Source organism: Rhopalosiphum maidis, chromosome 2 (genome assembly GCF_003676215.2).
Source record: "Rhopalosiphum maidis isolate BTI-1 chromosome 2, ASM367621v3, whole genome shotgun sequence".
In the NCBI taxonomy this organism is placed as follows: domain Eukaryota; kingdom Metazoa; phylum Arthropoda; class Insecta; order Hemiptera; family Aphididae; genus Rhopalosiphum; species Rhopalosiphum maidis.
The window spans coordinates 76634922-76646956 of NC_040878.1; the positions used below are offsets into that span (position 1 = coordinate 76634922).

Below are 12035 nucleotides of genomic sequence, written 5' to 3' on the forward strand. Positions count from 1 at the left end.
CGTTATTCAATTTAAAAATGGGGGTAAAAGTGTATGTTATAGTGAATTATCATATTAGTGTATATTATATGATGTGCAATTATTTTATAACAAGTATCTTATTTTGTTTTGGTTTAAAATACATAGTACATTTTATATTTATACACCTTAATAGTATTGTTATTCAAAGTTTATCCCATTTAAATATTATAATAAACAATATTCAGTACCTATATTTAGTATGTATGTCATACGCATTGTACATACAGAGCGATTCATTTTATATTAGATACTCAAATCTAAATGTTAAAAAATTCTAATCATGTGAATATTTCTTGAAAAACTCAATGTTGTATAATAAGCTAAGCGCATTCTAAAATTAAACATTAATTCGTATTATAGTCTATATTTTAGGCTAAGATATATATTATATTTACTTAAACATCCTAAACATGGCATGAAACAAATAAACTAGAAATAATTAAACTAAGTATTTTAATTTAAAGAATAAAGAATTAAAATTAAAGAATAAGATGATAAAATTATTATTTTTTTAAATTTTTGGTAATAGAGTTTAAGCTAATCATTATAATAATGCAGTTTATTTTTTAGATGACTTACCAAAGTTTTTAAATTGTTAAACAATTATGTTTTCTGACTTATGGTTATTTAATTTGTGTGTAATAAAGTAGTTATTTGTTATTCATAAAGGATCAAATATTATTTTAATAATATAGTATTTTAAAATGTTGATCTCACCAACTTTATAGATATTAGTATTAGTTCTATTATCAAGTAAATAAAGATTACCTACATATTAAAAATATCTATACTAAACCAATTCAGTTAGCTAAGTAAATTTTCATTAAAATGTACAAATATTGTTTATTTTATTCATTTTGTATAGGTAAAAGTTAATTAAATGCTGTAATTTTAGTTGTATAAAAAATAGATTTGTTCTAATTATGTTATTAAAAAAATATATTATGCTATCACAATACTGATTTTAGGTTCATCGACCTGAATTTTTGTTAGCTGCAATAAATTATACATATAAATAATGTTATCTGAATTAAATTTTTACTTAGATTTGCACGTTTATCGGTTAATTGTATTTATCGTATGTACTTAGTATGTACCTACATTATTTACGTTTAATGTTTCTTTTTAAACCATATTTAATATTTTGACATTCGGTTCATACTCCATCGAACACGCGTTTCATTCAAAACACTTCTAATCATAGATTATGTATGTATTCTTTGAGTTCTATAAAATTAAGGTTAGTATAAAAATTTGTATATGTATGTATTCATTTTTTAATTATGTTCTTATAAAATTAATTTGTTCTTAAATTTAAAAAACGTATAATTTATATTATCTTAATTTATTTTTAAATTATATAAATCATAAACATTTAAAGATGTTGCAGGTTTATATTCAACTATCATCTATAATCGACAATTAAAATTAAATTAAACATCTGTTCGGATATTACTAATTTAATTTTAAAATATAAACTATATTTTTTGTTGCTATAAATAATAGTAATAAAAAGATTATATTATTTTAAAATTAATGGATTTATTGCTTCACTCTGAACATAAAATAATGAAATGAATTGTATTATTAAAAATTAAAAATTATAATTACCTAGTATAGTTTGTAATATCTCATTGTTCACAGTTTTAAGGAAAATAAGTGAGCATTGAGCATGATACTAATAAATACGTATGAAAATAGTGGAATTAAAAAATAAATAAAATAATATGCGAAATCGTTCAAACCTTTTGCTCTATTTAGATAATCAAAACACTTTATTCAAATAAAATAAAATTATGTTATTCAAGTATGGATAATTTATATGTTATTATAATTAATATGCATAATACACATGCTGCTTATATATTCTACGATTGTAATATTTAAATTACCATTATATAGCTCCACGTTAAAAATATAATGTTTTTTTTAAAAAATTACATTTTTTGCAATTAACGAAATTTTAAATTATTTTTAAGGGGATTCTATTTAATGGGGCATGTGTCTGCACAAAACCATGCATTTATTAATATTCAATTCGATTAAGTGATATAAAGTGATTTTTTTATAATATTGGACATGTGCCCTTTCTGCAACTAGCGATTTACGTACATATCACATTTCAAATTTTAATGACAATATAATTGGTGATTTTATTAACCTATAGAGTTGGGGGACCAATTTTTTGTATTTTATACCCTGATGCCAATAAAGCCTGCAAACGCACATGATTTAAAATGCAAATTTTAAATAAAACGCGCCTGTAGATAACTGAAATCCTAATGATTTTATAGACCAACCGATGTGTAAATCAAAAATGACAGGTGCTAGATCATATAAATGCGACGAATCGTCTGTATATTGTACAGGATGAACATGTTACTGTTGCTAGCGTTCTTAGCCGTGCAATCATGTCCCGGAATCTTCGGTGCGCGGATTTTAGCGGTCGAACCTCACGGCAGTAAGAGTCACTGGCAGTACATGAAGTCCATACTGGATTTGTTGTCCACCCGACACCAGGTGACGGTCATCACGCCGCTACCGGCCGGCGACCGGGAGAACTACACGGAAATCGACGCGTCGCAAGTGTTTCCTGTTTACCCGGTGATGGACACGGTGTACATGATCGAGCAGTTCGGGTCGGTGGTGAACATGCTGCCGCCGATGCCGGAGCGCAGCCTCGAGCGCGACATATGCGACGCGTTCTTCGACTTCGGCCCTATCAGGGACCTGTTGCGTCGCGGCCCCGACGGTCGGTACGACGTGGTGCTGCTGGAGCCGTTCTACTCGCCGTGTCTGTCGTACTTGGCGCACAGGTTGTGCGTGCCCGAAATCTACGCGATTCCGTCGTCCATGATCACGCCCATGGAGATGCTGATATTCGGCACCGAGCCTAATCCGTCGTATGTGCCCAACCTACTGTACAACGGTGCGTCCATGGACGGTTTCGCGCAGCGGCTGGCCAACGTGGCGCTGTTCGCGTACGTCAAGATCGTACCGTGGCTGACCAACGTCCGGATGATGTACCGCGAACCGAAAAGCTACGACGTGCCCGAGGTTCGGCACAAGCCGTTGTTGGTGTTCATCAACACGCATTTCATTACGGAATCGCCACGACCGTTTCCGGTCAACATGATACAGATCGGGGGCATCCACCTGCGACCTCCCGGAGTGTTGCCGGACGTGAGTAATTTACAACACGTATATTATATTAGGTATTTGCGTAAAAAATTAAATAAGAAAACGAATCTGGTTGGTAATTTGAGGGGGGGTAAAAAAAAAATTATCAGGAGTTATCAAAAGCGTCCTGAAAAACCTTAAAAAAGTACCGGAAAACAGGAATTTTTACGCATAACCAGTTCGACAAAATCGAATTTTTTATTTTGCTGTAACTCAAAAAAGAATCATTGTAAATACTTGAAATTTTCACCAAATGATTATATTAACGTTATCTATTTACAATTAAATTTTCAAAATATTTTAACTTTTTTAAGCTATAAATATAGGCAATTGAAATTTTCGTGTTTTGGAAGTTTTTTTTTGAAATGCCAATAAAAAAAAATTTGATAATCCAAACATTTTTTAAAATTTAATACAAGGTTTATTATAAGTTTTACTTATCATAGTAAAAACATCAAAAATCGTTAGTCGCAATTTTTGTTAATAAGCGTTTAAAGTTCAAATGTTTACAAAATATGTCAAAATTGTGAAAATTTGCAAGGAATTTTGAAGTTGAAAATTCATAACATTTTTGTGATTTATATCTAAGGTTAAAAAACTCAACACAAGGTTTTCCATAACTTTTTCTTCAAAAAACTGTAAAAAAAATTTTTAGCGTCAATATAGAAAAAATTTATAAGCGTATGAAATTTATTTTTTTACGAAATCCCATAAAATAACGATTTATTACAATTTAAATATAGGTAATAATATAATATACCCTATTATAATTATCCTAGGCTGACAAATCATCTCCGTTAATAATCGTTTTTCATTTACAATGATACCTGTCATTGCATTCAAATTTAACACATCCATTATAGTAACCTAATCTCCATCTCTACTACAACTATACAGCAGAACGATACCCACTTTCCCACCCTTTTTTTAATTATTTGTTTTTTATACTTCAGGACATACTAGAATTTATTGAAAATTCGTCACATGGAGTAATATTCTTTACATTTGGATCCGTGTCATCAATGTCAACTTTGCCAAAGCACATTAAACAAACATTCATTGAAGCATTTGCAAAAGTTCCTCAAAGAGTATTGTGGAAGTATGACGGTGAAATAAATGGATTGCCTGAAAATATAATGACAAAAAAATGGTTCCCACAACGAGATATTCTTCGCAAGTTCCTAAAATATTGCATTTTTTTAAAGCAAATATTAATTATCATAATTACATTTCAGTTCATCCAAATATAAAATTATTTATAAGCCACGGTGGAATATCTGGAGTGTATGAAGCCGTAGATGCTGGAGTCCCGGTTCTTGGATTCCCTCTTTATTATGATCAACCAAGAAATGTTGGTAATTTAGTGGAAGCAGGAATGGCATTATCAATGGACTTATTGACTGTTAATAAAATTGCATTTTTGGAAAAAATTAACGAGCTAATCAATAATAAAAAGTACGTGAATTTATAAATTAAATAAAAAGAATTCCACTTAGATCTGTTTACCGCCCTAATAACCTATCTAGTATCTACGATCTACTTAATTCTATAAGTTACTTATTGTTAAATATTTAATATATTGCTTATTTTTTTTTATGAATGATTTTACTATAAAAAAATATAATGACTGCGTTATATAATAATATTCATATTTGTTCGTTCAAAAAATAAATCAAATTAAATAATAAATTATAAAAAATAAATAAATAAATAAATAAATAACAAATAAAAAAAAATAAATAATATTTAATATCAATAAATCAATAACAGATTGTTTTTATTTAACTCTAAAATAATAAATAAACATACAGTTTATATCTATTTTTATTTTAATATAAAATAATCTTACTGTCTACAGTTCAAAATGTAGAACACTTAGATAAAACACCGATTGTGTTTATTTAATCAATAAGTACTTGAACAGTTGTTTATTTTATTAACAATGGGTATCATCCATACATATAATATAATCCAATATTTCAAGAACTATTATTATGTTATTCGTTAAAAATGTCAAGTATACATATTAACCACTATATTCTAATTGTTTATGGATTAAATAAATAACTTTATTTTTAAATTACTAAATTACTACATGACGTAATATTTCTTAAATGTAAATTAACTAATTTAGTAGTGTATCTAATTTTTAAATACTTTATTTATGGTTAAGTACAATTAAATTCAGATTAAATTAATAATACACGCAAATAATTTATAGTTAAATTTTGAATAAGTTCCTAGCTCCTAAAAAAAACCGGATTATATTTTTTTTTGGAAACTTTTAAAAACTTTAAAGCTATTTGTCCAGATTTCAATGCTTAAATAAGTTTTTAATTTTTATGACCATTTATTATCCTAAGTTGTGTACTAAATAATGGTTACAATCGTGATAAACATTTTATTTTTTTTAACGTACACTTAAAACCTTACATCTAATGAATACTTAATTCATACTTTGTTTATAATTGGTACATTTTATATTTTTGAATTATATTATTGTAAAAACGAAAAATTAATACATCACTATTTTTAATTTATAGTTACTCTCACCGTGCAAAAATCGTTTCGAAACGCTTCAAGGACCGCCCAGTTTCGTCATCAGAAATGGTTAACTACTGGTTCGATTATGTACTACGTCATAACGGAGCTTACCATTTAAACTCTAAAGCTCTTAAACTAACTTGGTATCAATACTTACTGTTAGATATAATTATTGTTGTAGTAACATCACTTATTGTTTTTTCGTACTTTACGTATATCCTCTTCCATTGGTTTCAAAATTATACATTAAAGTTTAATGAACTAAACAAAAAGTTGATTACCATTAAGAAATAGGTAGTTGATAATCATATTATATATTTAGAAATAATTAATCAATGGCTTATAACTTATAACTTATAGTCTAAATACTCTAAATTGTATTCATACATAATATGTAGTTTTCCTTATTTGTTCATTACTTCATTTTATAAACATTCCAAAGATGATAAACATGAAAGACATCATCTAAAATATGTATTTACGTATGCCTTTTAACTTGTTCCTATATAGGACGTATTTTCCATAAACGTTATACCTCATAAAATGCACTTAAAAGTTTATCACATAGAAATTAAATCATATAAAAATCTAAATTTACTGCAAAGTTTTAAATGAGAATAATAAGAACTTATAAAATATAAATAGCATAATCAAAACAAAAATAATGTCCAATTATTTATAAATTATAAATAATATTTATTATTGTTTATTGAATTCAAATTTAAAATATTGTAATTTTTAAATAAATAAAAGTTAGTTATTTTGATTTTCTGATATAATAACTTATACGAATTAATATAATGTTTTAATATTAAAATATTAAGATTTAAAGTAACATAACAATTTTTATTAAATTTATAATGTCTATTTGAGTATAAATTTTCTTTTAGAGTTAAGAGGAGGCAACACCCGTATGTGTTGTCTCCGTCTTACAAGTACGGAACAGCAAATTTACGCTCAGCAGATAATGTTTAGCTCCGTGAGTTTAAAAATTAGAGTGAATCGACTTATTATGAAACTAAATGGTAAGAACATTATCTGTATTTGTCTGTCGATTTTTTATGATAGTTTAATTTTTTAGCGAGTTATGCGTATGTAACATAGCGTAAATTAAAAATACTCATAACTCACTTAAAAACTGAATAATCATAAAAAATCAACAGACAAATACAGATAACGTTCTTACCATTAAGTTTCGTAATAGGTAGATTCACTCTAATTTTTAAACTCACGGAGCTAAACGTTATCTGCTGAGCATAAATTTACTATATTACGTACTTGTAAGACGGAGACAACATATGCGGATGAGCGGATGTGACGCCCTCTTAATGGCTGATCATTTAATAAATCACTCTTACAGTCTTATCCAATAATTTTATATTTAAAACTAGATTGTAATTGTTTATAGGTTCCTAGTACAGTAATTTATATTACATAGTTTTCTCATTTCCTGTTAGACGACTAAAAACAAATATTTCTCAACCTCATTTGTTCTGTACCACAACTTTTATCTTTTAAGCATTAATTGTCAATTTTTTTTTATTATGTATAGTATAATATAAGAGTGCCTGATTAAAATTTTGCTCAATCGTTTTAGAAGTATCTTTCTATTGTTATTTTTATGTTTATTTAAATACTCCATACAATCTCAAATGTATACCTATTACTTTATATAATGTATATTATATAGGATTAATATATAAGTTTATTTTTAAATGTTCACATTATTTTTAATATTTGTATTGTTATGATTCAAATAAATAATTTTATTCATCAGTTAACAACCTATATATGTAAATAGATATAAATTTATAACAGGTAGAAAATAAAAACAATTTTGTTTCTATCTGTTATAAATAGTTATAATATTATAAATATGTAACATTGTATACTTAATATATTTGATGATTTTCTTATCGAACAACACTCATAATTTCAAAATATATTATTGTTTTTGAAAATTTTTTTTTCTGCCTAATTTCTAGTCGAAATAAAATAACATTTTTTAATGTTTCTTAATGTTATCATTTTTTAAGGTTTTATTCTGTTGAATAATACTATATTCTGTTGAAAAATATACATTTTTAATTTTGTATTCTGAAATGAAATATTTATTAATATTTATTTATTATTTCGTATTTTTCAGAGTAAAATTGATACATAAAAATCGAAATTCGGATAAGTATAGTTAATGATTTATAAGTATGTTACGTGAAGTTGAGCAGAATGGTGGGATAAAAGGATACCCCGTAAAATGTTGCTCTACATCTCCATTCACCAAATTTTTATAATACTTATAAAGTTATACCTCATAAACTGCTCGACTAAATTTCCAAATTTCGATTTTTGAGCTTTTATGATCTTTGCTTTAAGATATTAAATTAAAACTGTATGTGTTCATTCATTCATAAAAATAAAAAACTTTAAAAAAAATACAACGATATAAATCTTATTTTATAATTTAAACGAGAAATAAGACAAGTGAAAAACCTTATTTTAACACTAATACATTTTGAAATAATGAGTGTTATTCTATAGATGAATGATCCAGTATAGTTATAATTTATAATTATAGACTAGGTTTATAGTGAAAATATGATAGATACAATATAATCATTATATACAGTAACAGTATACTAGATGTATACTTATAATAACTAAACATTTAAAAAAATAATAATTAGTGAAAAATTACGTATTTTTATTGATTTATAGAATTTTCAGTTGTTCGAAAATTCCACATTACTTTTTTTTTAAGGGTTTCGAGATTTAATTATTATAAGACTTTATAGCTTTGGCAATATCCCAAAATAGACAATCAAATTTCACTTTGGTGATTGCCAAGTGCATACATATTAATTTGTAATTATTAAAACATAATACCAGTATTTACCTTTCAATTTGTATAAATGTAAGCTGCACTGTTATTATGATGTGGCATTTATTAATTGTTTTAAGTTTATTATAATGAACAGAGTGATCGTTCCGTAAACAAATGAAATATAAGAGTACTTAAAAACATTCCATTGTATATTTTATTTTCCCTTAGAACTTGTTTACAACATATTCATATCTAAACCAATCAATGTTTAAAACGTATTATTCATTCTCCAAGCCGAAAAAAAATATTGTTTATTTAAATTATCTTTTAATTGATTAATTTTTTAAAAATAAAACATTTAATACATTTTTAAAAGGATTTAAGTGTTATGTTGATGATATATGAAGAGGCTTGCGTGACTGAGCTCAAACAATAGTTGAACATCACGTTATAACTTTGTGCTCGTATTATAATTATGGAATTAAAATACTCTCTAAATGGACAATAACATAATACAATAATAGCCAGTTCCATAATTGTAAATCAACATTTAATTCTACATTTTTATTTACAGTTATGTGTGAATTAGATAAATTAAAAAAACTTTAAATTATGAAATACGTTTTTCGAGTATCTATGGTTTTATTCGATACTACATTTACAAAAACTCTAGATCCATTCTAAAAAAAAAAAATGAGAGTTGTGTGTAGATGATTAATTGGTAATTCTATATCACCTTTATGTTACATCGTTATATATGCGAGCAATTATCATGCTTTATAAGCCTGAATTTCAATTATAAGTATAACTTATCGTTAAAATTACGATCAATATAATACATTATATAGGTGCTTAAGCCTGGAACACACTTAAATTGGAAAAACCACTATGATTTGGACTTGATTTGTCCAATACATCAATTTTTCTTTACTCATTTAATCCAAACCAAATTTGAACTATTCATTTTTAATAAAGACTTTTATTCAACTAAATTGGGTATACAGAAGTTCTGATAGACGCTGCCGCTGCTGTCGGCCATTTTACATGCGTGTGAAAGTACTGTTCTCTCGTGGGCCGGAGTATAGTATAATAGTATAATATAGTATATTAATACCGATAACCTATATTTAATATTCACTATTAAACATAACAAATGTATTATAATAAATATTATCAATATAATCAATTTACAGGACAAACTTTTTTAAGTACTTTTATGACTACGAAGTGTTTATTGAGTATAGACACTTAAAAAAATGTTGATCAATAAAATATACATATTACTGTAAAACAAAAATTTGCAACTATAAATGTATATATACTATATTGTATATTTATATTAGCTTAACTCGAATGAAACATCCTAAATAAGATTAAACAATAGGTAGTCACTCTAAATATTTAAAGTTGAGTGTGGTAACTGGTATAATTAAATATCAAATATTATTCTTACTGTATTTAAAACTAAACATTTTTAACCTAATTTCTTAGCGTTGGTATAAAATAGGCGCTATTATAATATAATTGTTATTTATTCATGTTTTATAAACGATGATCACTAGAAAATGACATATTTTATTATATATCTACGTATACTAATATATAACTACCTAGCTCAATAGTTAAATATAGCTATATATTTATATATAAATGAATAATTTGCATATTTTCTATCAACATCATTATTTATTCCAATTGTATTTGATACTTGCAGATTAATAATCGATAGTATATTTTTTTTTGACTTCGGACCTTCTATAAATGCAGACATTGGTTCAGGAAATCGAACTGGTTTCTGATCAATGTCAACCAATACCCGTGATTACTGCTGATTAGCTGACATTTAATAGTATATATTATATAGAATAGTAAATTTCTCACATGCGTATAATTTATTATATAATAATAATATATAATATCTTTCAATTATTTAATTTAATAAATACAATTAGTCTGGACGAGAAAATCTCTACATATAATATGAGTATGGGCACAGAATATATTAAATCTAGTCTCCGTGGTATTGATTATACTTTTATAATCATACCTATATAAAATGCACAAAAGCACGAGTTAAAAAGAATGCATTTTCATGGACGGCAATAATGAATAGCAGCATATTATCTCGAAAAATAAATTATAAAATATATTATTCTCACGTGACCAATTTATTATCCTATAGGACTTATAACATCGATTTTATATCCTAATATAACTGCGTTTTTAATAGTATATAGTGAAGAACTATAGAATGGTGTAACCTGCATTATGCATAATACACATAATACTCGTATACTAGAATGTACAACTATATATAATTAACATGTATAGGTGCCCGTGTAAATAATAAATAAATACCTACAACTTTCGCAGATTTTTTTTGTATTTACCTATTACGTACATAATTATACTTTGTAAAAATTAATAATAATTCGAATTCAAGACTGACCATAATATATAGATATTTTAATCATAGGTTAAAATTATATGTCAATAATTGTAATAATATGAAATGGGTAATTTTCATGTTTGCGTACTTCAGTACTGCTGCATGTTTACTCCAAAAATGAAATGCACGATGTTCCGTCCAAATGTTCACTTCAGAGTACTGGAGTACTTCTATCTACTGATAGATATAAGTAGACTTTTTCACCACCTAATATATGATATATAATAACGGTAACAGAGGTTTGTTTAAAATATTTTTTTTTTATATAATTTTCTATTTTAATATTATTTTTAACACTATTTTTTAATACGCTCATTCACTAAAACTCGGCAATGAATTTGAACTCAATCTATGGAGAAGAATTGGTTGACACGAAGAGCTTTTGGTCTACGTTAATAACGTTTTAATCAGATTCTTTGAATTTTTCAAAAGTTATATATGTTTTTAATACTATTATTATATCTATTAATATACTCTAATATGGTATTATTAATATGAGGTCTATGGTCTCCGTATATTATCGTTTCTATGATAACCGTTTTCAATTGTTAATATAAATAACTATATTATATTTTTGTTCAGTGCTCTATCGTGTTCATTTTAGTATTTTCAAACATGCAGAAATTTTGCTCTGCATAAAGTATTTTCTCGTAATTTGCTTAGTTAACGGTTCTTCGTATATATTTGCAAATATTCAATCACTTGTATATAAACATGTTGTTTTGTACAATTTTTTCAATTAGTTTGACAATCACTTCAATTTGTTTGGATTGTTGTAACTGTATTCCGTACCAATATTTTGTTAACAGCGCTGAAGACGTAATGAACTCGGGTATCTGGGCGCAGTCGAACGCCAACAACTTCAAAACACTATTCAAACCGTAAGATATTTGGAATATTTTATCCTTTTTCAAAACAATCATGTTCGTATAAACGTTATACGTTATACGTCGGTCTAAAACAACTTTGCAAAATATGTATCCGATTGTCATCGTGTTTGCGTTTTATAAAGAGTTTCAG

The 12035-nt window shown here is 26.3% G+C and overlaps 1 protein-coding gene and 1 long non-coding RNA gene across 5 annotated transcripts; one reads left to right on the top strand and one right to left on the bottom strand.

Moving 5' to 3' along the window:
- The first annotated feature begins 1133 nt into the window (after positions 1-1133).
- Positions 1134-6406, top strand: LOC113554869 (UDP-glucuronosyltransferase 2B2-like). 4 transcript variants are annotated; one of them, XM_026958946.1, is made up of 5 exons: positions 1134-1261; positions 2414-3204; positions 4155-4374; positions 4437-4656; positions 5745-6406. In XM_026958946.1, the coding sequence occupies exons 2-5, from the start codon at positions 2503-2505 to the stop codon at positions 6037-6039; spliced, it is 1437 nt and encodes a 478-aa protein (XP_026814747.1). In that variant the 5' UTR covers positions 1134-1261; positions 2414-2502; the 3' UTR covers positions 6040-6406. The 4 variants fall into 4 exon arrangements, with proteins under 4 accessions (XP_026814747.1, XP_026814746.1, XP_026814745.1 ...); XM_026958945.1 differs by having other exon boundaries at positions 1176-1261; positions 2316-3204; XM_026958944.1 differs by having other exon boundaries at positions 1193-1261; positions 2391-3204.
- On the bottom strand, positions 4220-8732 carry LOC113554871. Its single transcript, XR_003405316.1, has 4 exons — positions 8639-8732; positions 5903-6006; positions 4430-4601; positions 4220-4326 (listed from the first exon to the last, which is right to left on the bottom strand). It is a non-coding gene; the product is annotated as an uncharacterized LOC113554871 (long non-coding RNA).
- Positions 8733-12035: the final 3303 nt, after the last annotated feature.

What these genes read in the sequence shown, in the direction of transcription:
- LOC113554869 (XM_026958945.1), top strand. Translation starts at nt 2,362, where the DNA reads ATGCGACGAATCGTCTGTATATTGTACAGGATGAACATGTTACTGTTG. An exon ending in CCCACAACGAGATATTCTTC is followed by an intron (nt 4,375 to 4,436) that starts GCAAGTTCCTAA and finishes ATTACATTTCAG; the next exon opens with TTCATCCAAATATAAAATTA. An exon ending in GAGCTAATCAATAATAAAAA is followed by an intron (nt 4,657 to 5,744) that starts GTACGTGAATTT and finishes TTTAATTTATAG; the next exon opens with TTACTCTCACCGTGCAAAAA.